Source organism: Euleptes europaea, chromosome 19 (genome assembly GCF_029931775.1).
Source record: "Euleptes europaea isolate rEulEur1 chromosome 19, rEulEur1.hap1, whole genome shotgun sequence".
Lineage (NCBI taxonomy): Eukaryota > Metazoa > Chordata > Lepidosauria > Squamata > Sphaerodactylidae > Euleptes > Euleptes europaea.
In genome coordinates this window covers 667,705-682,045 of record NC_079330.1, presented here as the reverse complement: position 1 = coordinate 682,045, position 14,341 = coordinate 667,705, and the positions used below count along the sequence as shown (strand labels likewise).

At 55.7% G+C, this 14,341-nt stretch overlaps 1 protein-coding gene across 1 annotated transcript in view; it reads left to right on the top strand.

Annotated features, from left to right (window-relative positions):
* The window catches only part of HSPG2 (heparan sulfate proteoglycan 2), a 68,492-nt gene that overhangs the window by 5,628 nt on the left and 48,523 nt on the right, over positions 1 to 14,341 (top strand). Inside the window, exons 3-15 of the mRNA XM_056865468.1 lie at positions 3,465 to 3,606; positions 3,887 to 3,945; positions 4,399 to 4,559; positions 6,173 to 6,298; positions 7,081 to 7,317; positions 7,665 to 7,784; positions 8,474 to 8,605; positions 9,205 to 9,349; positions 9,427 to 9,578; positions 10,136 to 10,282; positions 10,520 to 10,683; positions 10,826 to 11,005; positions 11,612 to 11,808. Of these exons, the coding sequence (XP_056721446.1) occupies positions 3,465 to 3,606; positions 3,887 to 3,945; positions 4,399 to 4,559; positions 6,173 to 6,298; positions 7,081 to 7,317; positions 7,665 to 7,784; positions 8,474 to 8,605; positions 9,205 to 9,349; positions 9,427 to 9,578; positions 10,136 to 10,282; positions 10,520 to 10,683; positions 10,826 to 11,005; positions 11,612 to 11,808 (1,962 nt within the window). The remainder of the gene's footprint in view (positions 1 to 3,464; positions 3,607 to 3,886; positions 3,946 to 4,398; positions 4,560 to 6,172; positions 6,299 to 7,080; positions 7,318 to 7,664; positions 7,785 to 8,473; positions 8,606 to 9,204; positions 9,350 to 9,426; positions 9,579 to 10,135; positions 10,283 to 10,519; positions 10,684 to 10,825; positions 11,006 to 11,611; positions 11,809 to 14,341) is intronic.

The following is a 14,341-nucleotide window of genomic DNA, read 5'->3' as shown; positions in this document are numbered from 1 at the left end:
GTGCTGATGAAGGACATGTTGCATTCAGTGTTGCAGGAGGAGCCAGGGGCTGTTGGGGTTGCCAGGGCAGCAGGGAGGGCAGTGTGGTCCTTCTCTACTCTGTCTTCTTCCTTCCTTCCTTCCTTCCTTCCTTCCTTCCTTCCTTCCTTCCTTCCTTCCTTCCTTCCTTCCTTCCTTCCTTCCTTCCTTCCTTCCTTCCTTCCTTCCTTCCTTCCTTCCTTCCTTCCTTCCTTCCTTCCTTCCTTCCTTCCTCTCCTGCTCATGCATGTGGTTCTGCCCAGCACCTGCCTCAAATCAAGACTGAACCTTGTTCTGCTTAACTTCCTTTTCTCCTCCACCTCCTCCCCTTCTCAGCAGCACTTCTGCCTCCTCCTGTGGGGCTCTCTCCTCCGGCGAGCATGACTGCCTCTGAGCCAGATGATGACTCTTTGCTCAGTAAGTGCCCGGGCCCGCATGCAGGCTGTGCTGGTAGACCCTGACAGTGCATCCTTGCTTGCCATGAGCCCTCCCCTCTGCTTGAGGATGGTGCCTTGTCCTTGACAGCTGGCTCTGGAGCTCTCTGTGCTGGGTGGCTGGGGGCTCATGGGGAGGCTCTGAGCTGACCTGTCCAAACTGCATGAGTAGAGGCAGTCTGCAGTGCCCGAGATGTGGATTGGCATCCTGCTTCATTCTGCAGCCAGGCAGCCTGGCTCCCCCCGCCCCAGCAAGCCAGGGCAGCAACTGGCCCCTTGCAAGGAAAGCAGAAATGCATGCGGAAATGAAGTTTCAGCTTCCTGGGGGCCTCTCGACCTGCCTCCAACTGCAGCTGTTGTCAGCACAGAACTTGTTGTGCACCCAAGAGGTGAGGGTCATGGGAGGCGGGGCGGCAGTATTTCCTGAAATGCAAGCTGCACGCCTTGCCTTGAGAGAGTGCATTTCTTACACCACCCCCCAGCAGTGTGTGAGGAGAAAGGCTGGAGGGAAGGAGGCAGAGGGCTTTGCTCATTGCTCTGCCGGAGGCCCAAAGTGATTTTCCAGCTCTCTCCTCCCGGGGAAGAGCAGCAGCGCATACAAGAGCAGCCCATGCAGAGCCAGGGCTCCTTAAAAGGAGGTGAAGGGAGAGCGTGGGTTTCGGCACTGCTGGAGCAGTCATCTCTGCCTCCAAGCAGCCCACGGATGGGGTGGGGCAGACGGCGGGCCAGAGACTCCTTCTCCTTGCTGCAGGCACAGCAGTCTGCCTGGCCAGGGCTCGTTTGGCTGAGCCCCCTGCCCCCCTTCTCTCTCTTCCCTGCTCCATCAGGGCCTCCCTTTTCCTGGGTCTTTTGCTCAGTGCTGTGGCAGGGGTGTGCATGTGTGGCTGTGCAGTGTGTGCTGTCTCTTTGCATGGCCTGTGGCAGAGGTGGTGTCTCCTCCAAAGTTTGTCAGTCCACATCTGGCACTCCAGATGTGCTCTGAGTCCTCTTCTACACCAGGCAAGCTGGGCTGTGGCAGGATCCGCCTCCAACAGAACGCAGGAGAGCTCCTGAGTGGGGGTGGACCATCCGCCTGCCCCTTGCCTTTCTTGGAGGGGTTCAGGCAGACCATAATTCCATGCCTGTCATTTCACTGATTCCAGGTGTGTCAAGGCTCATCAGTGCAGAAGGAATGATGCTTTGCACATGGTCAGAGGCAATGCTCTCCTTCTCTCTGGCTGTAACGGTTGGGGCTAAATCAGCCCCCATGGTCAGGATGGACCGCAGAAGGACCCCAAAGTGGCTCCCTCCAAAGCACAGAGAGCAGCGGCAGAATCCGAGGCCAGTGGCTTGTACAGAGCCGCAGAAGCTGTCCGTGTTCCCTGTAGGCAGAAAGTGATGCGCATGGGGGGGGGGGGCTTTTTTGTGACTGGAGAACAGCCCCTCCCTGCTCCTTCCACTTGCTCCACCTCCACAGCCTAGCCATTGAAAAGAGCAATTTTACCAGAGGGGTGGGGCACATTCTTTGGGGATGACTCTACAGACATGGGGGGGTGTGTGTGGAGGCACAGCTTTGCTGGGTCACAGGGCTCCAGAGGCCCAGGGGGCGTCTGAATGGGACCTTTGTGTTGGTCGGACAAGGAGCTCCCCTGTGCCAACAGGGTGGGCACCCTGGAATCTCAGCCTTGGGTTGTGAATGCAGAACGTAGGGGGGAAGAGGTTTAGGCAGATGCCCCTTGGAGGCATTCATGGTGCTTCTCAACCTAAATAATCCAGGGCAGGTGTGGGAGTGGGTGGGCAGGTATTCTGCCAAAGGAGGTGCCCATGCCCACTTGTCAAGAAAGTGACTCGGAGGTTCCTGGGTCCTGGAAGAGGCAACTTTCCGTTGCAGATACATTTCTGCTTTTCTCTTTTCCACCTCTTGGGACTTGGGGGGGGTGTCTGTCCAAAGGGTCCACAGTGAGGCTGGGGGGCTGCCGTCTGGGGAGCAGCCCTTTTGGCCTGGGTGCCTTCTCTCTCTCTCTCTCTCTCTCTCTCTCTCTCTCTCTCTCTCTCTCTCTCTCTCACTCACTCACTCATCTGTAAACTGGGGGTAATTGTGTCTTCGCAAGGCCATTGAGAACTCAGAACATGAGAGCAATTAGAGAGTGCTCTTCTGAATTAAAAGTTTCATAAATTATTGAAAGGCAATAAATTATTGAGCAGAGCCGTTCTAAGCAACAGCTGGCAGCTGGACCGGCACATGAGCAGAGCGGCTGCTCCCCCCCTCCCGTTCCAGATCCAAGCCATTCGGGGCCTGACTCAGGACCTGCTCAGGGCTTCCTTCCAGTGGAGGCACCCGGAGCACAGCAAGTCCTGGCCCCCTTCGGCCGTCTGTCCGGCTGGCCTTGCAGCTGGGCTGGGAGCTGCCTCTGGCCCCAGGTCCTGGCTTCCTGCCTGTGTGAAACCTGGGGGTGGGGGAACAAGAATGTGGTGCCGGCTGCATCCTCCCGCCCCATCCTGAGAGGGGAGGGCCTTATAGGGCAAGGTTTTGCTGCCACTTGCAGCAGTGGAGGGGGCTGCAGTCAATTCCCTCCAGACCCCTGCCTTCATTCCTGCTTTGCTGGAACCCCAGTTTTGCAGGGAGGGTCTGGCGTCTGGGTCGATGTGTGTGAGGGAGGTGCATGCCTCATTAAAGCTATCCCTCAGCCTCAGTTCAGCCCCCCCAATCTGTTATGGGGTGACCCCTCCCTTGGAGTCAAAACAGCATGCCTTACAGCTTCTGTTTGCAATCCTACCCCCACCCCATGCATTTGGTTTGTGTTGCATGTGTGGGACTTGGGTGGGAAAGACAGTTCTTGTGGAAAGTTCTCGTGTCGGTCTGAGCAGAACAAGTGCCAGCCTGTGAAGGGTGCGCTGGCACTCCTTGCATGCTCCTAGTTGTGGGCAGTTGGGTGACCCTCTTTCCCCTCTTGTAACCCCTGCTTGTGTTAGAAGCTGAACCCATATCTATGGGTGATACTTTTCCTGGTTGAGGGGTGGGAAGGATCTGAGCTCTGGCCCTGATCCTCTCCTCTCTTCTTCAGTCTATTTCCGGGCCTTGGTGAATTTCACAAAGTCCGTCGACTATACCCCACGCCTGGACGATGTCAACTCGGAGGAGTTTCAGGATGTCTCCAAAGCGGTAGTGGATACGGTGAGTGGGACCAGCAGAGCCCAGAGTTCTGGCTCAGTTTCCCTCCCCCGGTAACTGTGAGCCATTTCTTATGGGATTGGAGACCTTGGGAAACTGCCTGTGTCCACAAGCAGCATAGTGGAGTGTTTCCTGCTGCCCCAGGAGGGTCAGAGTCACATAGGTGACCAGCTGAGTCCTATGGACATGAGTGCCTGAGAGAGAGTGAGATGGGGGGGGGGGTTCTTGCTGGGGGGGGGGCCTGCCAGGGCCACACTCTGATGCCTCTCCTCTCCCTCCTCAGCTGGAGTCTGAATACTACAAGATCCCTGGAGAGCAGATGGTCAGCGTGGTCTTCATCAAGTGAGTTGTGTGGCCAGGTCCTGCACAGGGGGGCTGAGCTCTCTGCGGGGTCCACACTGGCTGTCTTCATCCCTAAGGCCATTTTGGCAGAGGGATGGTTAGAGGTGGGGCATGGGAGAGAAGGAGGGAAGGGTGTGTGGGTGTTCCCACCATGCCTGGGCAATTGGCAGGCTATAAACATTTTAAATAAATGAATAAAATGAGACACCCTGGCCAGAGCCCCTCCCCCTGGCTTCTCTCAGCTCTTAGAGGAGATGGTCCCGGTGTTTTCCTCACTGGCAGCCATGAGAACCGGAAGGGTGCCGTTGTTTAAAAAGCAGGTGACACGCTATAGCATCCTGAGCACGCCAAAGGAGTGGGAGTGGGGGGCCCTCTGGCCACACAGGGGTTTGAGCTCCTGGGGTGTGATTGTGCCTCCTTTCACGGATCAGCACCATTTCCTATCCTTCACAGGGAGATCAACGGCTACATCTTTGTGGAGCTGGACGTGGGCTCTGAGGGGAATGTGGATGAAGATCAGATCCGCGAGGTGCTTTACTCGGTCATTGAGAGCGGCTCCATTGCTTCCTATGTCACCTCAACGTGGGGCTTCCAATTCCGCCGCCTGGGAGCAGGTGAACCAGCAGTGCCGGCGTTTCTCTCTGTGTGTTTGTGTCAGGGGGAGTCATTCTGGGACTGTGAGTTGCCCCCCTGGTTAATTCTCTTTTTGGTTGCAGCCCAAACCCCACCTCCCCCCATTGCAGCAGAGCCTCCAGGTGAGTGTGCAGGTAGACACACGCAGCAGGACCCAGAGGTTTCCTTCCACCTGGGAAGGGAGAGATGGCCAGATTGGGATCAGTGGGGAGGGGAAGCATCTCGTTTCTGGTCTGGTCAAGGGGTACTGGGTCTGTGTGTAGCACACAAGGAGGCTCCCCTCCTTGACCCTGGCTGCCTCGAATTAAACCTGGGCAAGTTTGGGGGGGCTGGGTCTTGCTGGCCCCACTCCTGGCTGTGGACCGCTGGAGCTCAGAGGTTGACACCAGGAGGTCTCGGCTCTGTGCAGCCAAGGCACGACATCCTCTGCCCTTGGGTGGATTTCAGGGGTCTAGTCCTCTCAAACAGACCGGGGGGGGGGGGGTTCAGTGTTTATTGCCTTGTGTTCCATGTGTGCCACCCCTCACAGGAGGGGAAGCCCTGGGTCTCTTTGTGCTGAATTGCTTGTTGCTGTGCTCTGTGTGTGTGTGAGAGAGAGAGCATTTGCACCTACTGTAACTGCTCCGGGGCTCCTGGAATGCGCTGGGTGGGAGGGAGTCTTTCCCCCCAGCTGGGCATTGCTGTGTGTGTTCCAGCCCAGCATGGCTGCCTTGACAGCCCCCCCTCCCCCGGCCGTGCTATGTGTGCAGTACTTCTGCCTGTGCTTGCAAACGTGTGGAGTGACATTGCCGAGCCGTTTGCAGTGGGGCAGCCCCTGAGGACTGAGGGCTTTTGGCCCTTCGTGCTCAGCAGCTGGGGGTGGCTGGCAGGTGGTCTCCCCTTGGCAGGGGAGCAGGTACTGCCCTGCATTTGGAGCCAGCGTGTGGGGTTGGCCCCAGCCCAGCAGAGGCGAAGGCACAGCCCAGTCTCCTCAGGAAGACATTTGCTGAGGACGGAAAGGTCTTGGGAGTGTCAAGAAGGCCCCAGACCCTCTGCTTGCTGGCCAGCTACGCCAGGCTGGTTTTGGGGATGGGGGCTGCTTATTTTTCTCTACTGGGCAGGCTTCTCCTCTCTCTCTCCCTGGGGTTCTGTCCTCTCTCGTTTATTTCCCCTCTGCCTGGACCCTCCTTGGGGTTTCCTCCTGATCATGTATCACTGAGCAATAATTGAAAGCAAAACCTGATCTGTGGTGGAGAGGGAGGGGAGGCCTTGGCTAAGTGGCCAAAAGGAAGCTTGGCTTGGGAGGCCCCACTCACTCCGCTGCAGCCCTGACCTGTGTAGCTTCATGTGTCCGGTGGCGCAGAGGTATCTGTTTTCCCACTTGCTAGTACTGTCTGGGCCCCTGTACTGTGGGGCTGGAGGTGGGGGTTTCTTCACCAGGCAGAGGTGAAGGTTGCTACCTGCAGGGCAGGAGCTGGTGCAAGGCCCTAATGGCTTTGGTGGGGGCGGGGGCAAGGAAAGGTTTGCTCCAGAAACCTGGGAGTGAGGTTGGGGAGGTCCAAATAATACATGAGCAGCAGTCTTCTTGCCCCCTGACTCTTACCTCTGCTTGCAGTGACCCCCGTTGTGCGCGCCTGCACTGCCGAGGAGTTTGCTTGCCGCAGTGGAGAGTGTGTGGCCAGAGAGTTCCTCTGTGACCGCCGCCCAGATTGTCGGGACATGTCGGATGAGCTGGACTGCGGTGAGCATTTGGGGTGGGATTATTTGGGGCACTGCAGAGACAGCAGCAACCTGGCCCCACTAACGCCTCTCCACCCCACCCCGCACAGTCTCTACAGTTGGGCTGGTGGGGGTTGTATCTGTGGCTCAGTTTCCCTTGTGCCCTCCCCCCTCCCGTTCCACAGCTCATCTGACACCGGTAGAATGTGCGCATGACGAGTTCACCTGTGACAGCGGGGAATGCGTGCGCCTGGCATCCCACTGTGATGGGCATCCTGACTGTGGGGACGCCTCTGACGAGGATGGCTGTGGTGAGGAAGAAGGGGAGGGGACTCACGGGCCAGATGGCGCTGCTGTCTGAAGTGCAGAGGGGGCCACTCTGGCCGGGGATCCCTTCGGGAACACCTCTCAGGCCAGGGAGCAGCAGCTGAGGTGGCAACAGGAGGGGCCGTGGCTCAGTGGCAGAACCTCTGCTTGGCATGCAGAAAAAAACCCAGGTTCAATCCCCGGCAGCATCTCCAGTTAAAGGGACTAGGCAGGTAGGTGATGTGAAAGACCTCTGCCTGAGACCCCGGAGAGCCACTGCCGGTCAGAGTAGACAATACTGACTTTGATGGACTGAGGGTCTGATTCAGTATAAGGCAGTTTCATGTGTTCAACTGCCCGTGCCCCCCAGCTCCTCCCTTGACAGGCGGATGCCCCAGAGCGCCCCTCCCCCTTGGCTTTCTGTGTCTTCCGCCTCTGTCTGCCCCTGCCATTAACCCTCTCTGGGTCTGCTCTCAGTTATAACCCCTACGGCGGCAGTCACTCCCCCACGGCCAGCCACCACTCGGACTCCGGCCACCATGTTGCCAGTCACGTCCCGCCGGCCACCGGCCACCACCCCTGCTCGCGTTGTCACCTCCAAGCCTCTGCTGACCCCGGAGGTGCGCCCTTGCCGGAAGGACGAGGCCATCTGCGCCAACAAGCAGTGCATCTCGCGAGACTACCTGTGCGACGGCGAGAGAGACTGCCAGGACGGCAGCGACGAGCTGAACTGTGGTGGGTGCTCTGTGTGGAGGGGAGGGGAGGGTTAGGCCGCCCCTCCCTGTTGAGCTGGGATGGACTCCTTGGAGGAGCCGGGGCTGGATTGGGTCAGGGGAAGGTCTCTGCAGGGGAGTCAGCATGCTAATCCGCTGAATTTCTTCTGAATTTCTGTGGCTCAGTGGTAGAGCCTCTGCTTGGCATGCAGAAGGTCCCAGGTTCAGTCCCCAGCATCTCCAGTTAAAGGGCAAGTAGGGCAAGTAGGTGATGGGAAAGACCTTTGCCTGAGGTCTTTCCCTGACTTAGATGGATGGAGGGTCCGATTCACTATAAGGCAGCGTCATGTGTTCATGTGTTCCCTGCAGGCACCCCCATTCCTTGTGAGCCCAATGAGTTCAAGTGCCGCAACGGGCATTGCGCCCTCAAGCTGTGGCGGTGTGACGGAGATAACGACTGCGGGGACGGCTCCGATGAGCTGAACTGCCGTAAGATTTCGGAGCACTGGGGGGGAGGGGGGTTGAGGCGGGGACAGGCTGCTCGGTATGTCTAGACATTAGGAAGAATTTTCTAACAGTTAAGAGCAGTTCCTCAGTGGAACATGCTTCCTCGGGAGGTGGTGGGCTCTCCTTCCCTGGAGGTTTTTAAGCAGAGGCTAGGTGGCCATCTGTCAGCAATGCTGATTCTGTGACCTTAGGCAGTTCATGAGAGGGAGGGCACCTTGGCCATCTTTTGGGCATGGAGTAGGGATCACTGGGTGTGTGTGTGGGGGGAGGCAGTTGTGAATTTCCAGCATTGTGCAGGGGTTGGACTAGATGACCCTGGTGGCCCCTTCCAGCTCTATGTTTCTGTGTTAGAGAGGGCATTCCCAGCCGCCTCCTGGCCTGCAAGCCCCTCCCCCCAGCACACTATCTCAGTTTGGATTTAGAATGGCCGTGTTGCCAGTTGCTGTGGGGGAGCAGTCCTAATTTAACAGTGTGCCTGAGGCTGTGTACCCCACACACACACACCAGAGAAAGAGGCACTTTAGGGAGAGGAGGAAGAAGGCAGTGGAATGCTGCGGCCCCTCCTTTGGGTGGAGGGGGCCTCCCCCACACGCTGAGGCGGTCCGTTGGGCCTGCCTGAGCCCCATCTCCCTGTGCCTTGCCTGCTGCTTATGCTCCTGTCTGCCCCACAGCCACAAAGGGGCCTAGTGACACCTGTGGCCCTGACCAGTTCGTCTGCGAGTCCAGCCACACCTGCATCCCCGCCAGCTACCAATGCGACGAGGAGCATGACTGCTCAGACCACTCCGACGAGATTGGCTGCAGTGAGTGTAATGGGCAGGGTGGGGGCAGAGGTCAGTGCTGAGGCACGCCCCCTCCCTAAAAGCAACAGGCATTGAAAATAATTGCTGCAGGTGCGGGTGTGAAAGTGTGCATGCAGAGCACGTGAGAGAGGGGCTGCCGGAGAGGGGAGGGAAATCTGCCTCTCTATAGCAGCCCCCCCTGCAGAGACCCTTGCTGGGCCGGGCAAGCATCTTGTTTCCCTCAGTAGCCACTAAGATGCCCACAAGCGAAGTATGTAAACAATGGTTTTCATTTATTCAATTAGATATTTATACTGTGGCCCTAGAACCACATGTGTTTTGTCCCTCCCACGAAACCAAGGCCCAGCTGGGACAATATCCGCCCCCCCCGCCCCCGGCCACCCCATCCAGTGAATCAGGCTGGTTCCTGGAGGCATCCAAAGGCTTCTCCTTATCCTCTGAAAAAGCCACTTGCGGTAAAGGCTCCCACAATATCCAGTGGCAATGAATTCCACAGGAAAACAGTGTGCCAAGTCTGCACTCTTTCACCAGCTGCCCTCTGTGCTTAGAGTGGCAGGACTCTTTTCCCTTCTCATCTCATTCCTGTCCCTCTCCTGCAGCCCCTCCTCAGGTCATCACGCTCCCTGAGGAGTCCATCCAGGCTGCCCCCGGGGAGACCGTCCGTTTCACCTGCGTGGCTGTCGGTGTGCCCACCCCAATCATCACCTGGAGGCTCAACTGGGGTCACATCCCCACCAGTCGTAGGTAGGTCTGTGCTCTGGGTGCCCCCATCCCATTCCCAGGAGGGCTTTGCGGTGCTGACCCTCTCGCTCTGCTCGCAGGGTGTCCATCACCAGTGAGAACGGCCACGGGACCCTGGTCATCCGGGACGTCAAGGAGGCCGACCAGGGCGCCTACACCTGTGAGGCAATCAACGCCCGTGGGATGGTGTTCGGCATCCCCGATGGCGTACTGAGCCTCACACCTGGGCAAGGTGAGTGGCGGGGGGATGGGGCAGAGCCCTGGAGCTGCATTTTGGGAGGTACCTGGCCTGGCTCTTATTTCTGTTCTGTCCTTTCCCCAAGAATACCAAGGCGATGTATGCACATTTCCTTATTGCATTCTCATAACAATCCTGTGAGGGAGGTCAGGCTGGGCGGAGTCTCCCCAGGAACATCACAGCGGGATGTGGATTTGATTTCCGGCCTTCCCGGAAGAAGCCAGAGCCAGCCCTGAGCCATGCCCAGGGCTTCATTGAGAGTGGCCAGAAGACGGCCCCCAGAGTCAGGCCTCAGCACCAGCCAGGTTAGGGAGGTCCCGTGGTCAGGCTCGAGCTCTGCATGCAGAACATCCACTTCAAGACTCTGCTGTTCAGAAGCAGCTCCATAATGGAGCACAAGGCCCAGCGGGTCAGGGAGTGATTGGTGTGCTTGTGCCTCTGAGCATGTGCAGAGGGCACATTTGGCTCCGTCCTGAGAAACCACATCGAGCTCACTTTGAGTCCGAGGGTGGAGCTTTGGGAGCTCTTCTCATCTACCCCCCCCCATCCAGGGCCTTGTCCCGAAGGACACTTCCATATCGAAGGGACCTCCCAGTGCCTGTCCTGCTTCTGTTTTGGCATCACCAAAGCCTGCCACAGCACCAGCCGCCACCGCAGCCAGATTCGCCTGCGCTTCGACGTGCCTGATGACTTCAAAGGTAAGGCAGGAGAGCGGGGGAGTCAGGGGAGGGGCCTGGGCAAAAGAGTTGTGGGGGGGCTCAGCCTTGTCCCGGTAGCCAAGATTTCTCTTTAGGGTCAAGGGGATGTCTGGCCGGGCAGAGCCCTTGTTGATGTTCAGACGTGGCAGAAAAGAAACACGTTTGAGCATGTGCGGAGTGCTGTATCGCTGCACCATTCTTTGAGAGGAACTCACCAAGCCCCTCTCTTCCTCCCAGGGGTTAACGTGACGACGCCGTCTCAGCCTGGCACGCCCCCCCTCTCCTCCACGCAGCTGCAGATCGACCCCAGCTTACAGGAGTTCCAGCTGGTCGACCTCTCGCGTCGCTTCCTGGCACAGGACTCTTTCTGGACACTCCCCAGCCAATTCTTGGGGAACAAGGTGAGGGGCAACTGCAGGGGTCAGGCTGCACCCATGCCCGGCTGTCAGCCCTTCCTCCCTTCTGGGGGATCCTGGCTCTGGGCAGCTTGCTGGCCCTTGCATTGTGCCTGGACAGCTCTCGTCTCCTCTGAATGGCTTGCAGGTGGATTCCTACGGTGGCTACCTCAGCTACAAGGTGCGCTACGGCCTGGCCCGCGGCCAGTCGGAGCCAGTGCACAAGCCCAACGTCATCATTGTGGGCAATGGGCAGAAACTCATCTACCGGGTGCAGGTGCCCATGCTGCCATTGATGGTGAACCAGCGCCAGGTCCAGTTCATTGAGGTGGGTCAACCAGAAGAGGCATGCTGTGTTTCTGGCAGGTGCTGGTGTTCAGAGGTAGAGAGCCTCTGAGCTGGAGGCTCCATTGTGGCTGTCAGGGCTGCCAGGAAGCTGCTGATTTGGGTGGGGTCCTAGAGGCATGTGTGGATCCCTGATCACACAGTGCTCCCCGCAGGGATTGGGTTCTCTCTTCATAGAAAGGGGTCTGTGCACCAAGAACCTGCAGGTGGCTCAAGCAAGTGAGCCAAGTCTCACATACACACACTCTCTTCCCCGACTTCTGAGGTGCACCATCTGTAGCTCTGCAGGTGTGCAAAGAACCCCCAATGCATTGACATCAGGCACAAAGCCAAGCCCCGCCTCTCATGATGCCACCCAGCGTCTTCCCTGCTCTACTGGGCAGATGGGTACCCTGAGGGTCCTTTCTCCTCTGAGGATGTCATCTTGATTCTCAATCAAGATGACCTTTCCTCAGAGGGAGAATGGACATGGTGATAACCTTCCCTCCTGGCACGCTGCAGAGCACATCCGAGGAGCTGGAACAGGGGCATTTGTTCAACGCCGCTTTACCCCCTCTGCATCTCTCTTGCGTTGTGGATGTGTCCACAGGAGAACTGGCAGAAGGAGTCAGGTGCCCCGGTGAGCCGCGAAGAATTGCTCCTCGCCCTGCAGAACCTGGAGGCCATCATGATCCAGACCATCTACGATAACCGGATGGCCAGTGTGGGCCTGAGCGACATTGTGATGGACACCACCACCACGGAGACCACGGGCCTCGGCGTGGCACATGCCGTCGAACAGTGCAGGTGCTCACACGCGGAGATGATGGAGGACAGCCCTTGCCAGTCTTGGGGGCAGCTCTAGGCAGGGTGGGCCAAAACCTGGATAGTGCCAGTGGGGGTGGGGGTGGTGATGCTTTTGCTTGTTGCATATAGTTGGTCCAACAAATCTGGGCCTCCATTGGCCCTTCCCAGAGGGAAAGAGTTCTACAGAAGAGTCGTCTGCAGAGAAAACAGGCCTCAGGTCCCGTACAAGGGAGCCCAAGTGGGGCCCATAGGGAGAGCCATAAATACATTGCTTCTTTCTTTCTGTCTACCCCATCTGATCTCCTCAGACCCAAAGTGGCTAACAAAGTAATCACCATTATAATCATCATCATCATTAATCATAGTCTGCCTTTGCCACTGTAACCCAAACTGGTTTACAAGTATGATAAAAATCTTTCAGTCAATCAAGGCGGATTGGAGAAGGGCCGTAGCTCAGTGGTAGAGCATCTGCTTGGCATGCAGGAGGTCCCAGGTTCAATCTCTGGCATCTCCAGTTAAAGGGACTAGGCAAGTAGGTGACGTGAAAGACCCCTGCCTGAGGCCCTGGAGAGCTGCTGCCGGTCTGAGTAGACAGTATTGACTTTGATGGACCAAGGGTCTGATTATCAGACCAAGGGTCTGATAAGGCAGCTTCATGTGTTCATCATGAGAGGGAGGGCATCTTGGCCATCTTCTGGGCATGGAGTAGGGGGGAGGTAGTTGTGAATTTCCTGCATTGTGCAGGGGGTTGGACTAGATGACCCTGGTGGTCCCTTCCAACTCTATGATTCTATAATAAGCAGATTCCAAAAGATAACATTAGGCAATCACTTAGTGGATTACAAGATATAATAATGTTTGAATCTAACTGCAATGATCACAAGTAAGAAAAATAATGCAGTTGGCTGTGATTATAGAACAAGGGAGGGGGGAAAATAAACCACAATAAAGCTTACAAACCTCTCTGTTTAAGGCAACAAGACATAAACATCCAGCAACAAGTTAAAACCAGTACACAATTGAAACAGACACTTGAAAACCAATACATCCAGCTAAAAACCATTTACCCTCCATCAAATGCCCTTGTGACAAAGTGTTTTATTTACACCCAGTCTAAAGATCTACACTGAATTCAGCTCTTGGGGAGTTAAGCCTCATTAGCTGAACACAGCACAAAAACACTCCAATTAGGTCTGCTTTAAGTCAAACTGCTCAGAGAGAGGTTTGCCTCTGACAGCACAGTGAAGTATGTCAGCTAGACGTCAGATCCCTTTCCAGAAAACCAACAGAGAGCTTTTCTTGAGTGGTTTTTTTGTTTGGTTTCAAATTAACATAACTCTTTTTATTAATCAAGAAACTAAAAAAAATAGACGGATGCAAATACTTCCAGAGAAAACGTGATTAAAATCAAATCTGCTGACATTCTAAACTTGAGAGTAATGCCTAATGATCACAGTTTTTTTTTAAGAATAAGGAGAATCAGATGTTGATGTATAAGTTGGGAAGCCCCGCACACCAAAACACACAGCCTCTTTTGATTAGAAGTCACCAGAAGGCAGCGTGATCAGACGGTGAGGACTAGGAGCAAGAGATAAATCTTTTTAACTTTGATAACCTGCTTGTCCTCTTAAGTAAAATAATTGAAACCTAAAGCTAATTATTTTAATGAACAATAATGATGAGTCCTAGAATACATCTTGATAATCACTGATTAAAATCTCTCAAGGAAAGATTTCCAGGTGAGAAGTAGAAACTGTCCTTGTTAATGAGGTGTAAATCTGTTATCACATCATCTGTTTTAATAAGCTTATAAAGAACAACCTTGAATTTCTGTTGCAATGCTTGAACAGCAGTTACAGGTTTAAAACAGCTTCATGAGAATACGTAGATTAATCTACTGAATGGTGGCTTATACTAGGGTTATGTCTGGAATAGAATGGTCTTATACGCCTTCCTTAGAGGCAGCGAGTGAACATTCATGCCACACCCACTCCTGTGTGCCATTCCAGCGGGGATGAAGCTGCCACAGAGGAAGCCTGTGTGACCCACCTCTTGCTCAGCAGGCCGTCCTGGGTGGGGTTAGTGTTAAACACTAAAGACTCAGACCCCGACCTTTGCAGCCCAACCATTTGGCAATTGCTTAAACAACACAAGGGTTTAGCTGGAGACCACAAAGGGTAGAAGGGGTGGGGATTTCTTAAGCAGTTGACAGGTGAGCCCATTGCTTTGCTTAGCCCTGTGGGGCAAAAAACTTCCTGCTTCAATGCAGGACTGAAATGAGCAGAGCTGCAGCAACCTCTGCAGGGAGAGAGGAACTCCTCTGCCTGCAGCCCCTCTTTGCTGCACCCATTTTCGAAAGACTGAACAAACACTTAGCAGGAAGGGGGGCGTTCGGGCACCACGTTTGGCTCACAGAATTGATTGTGAGACCACGGACAATGAGAGGAGCGGGTGTTAAGCGGGTAGATGCACCAAACAGGAGTGCCAGAACAGGCTGCCCCCTCCTTGCCACGGATGCCGCTGCCTTCAGCTC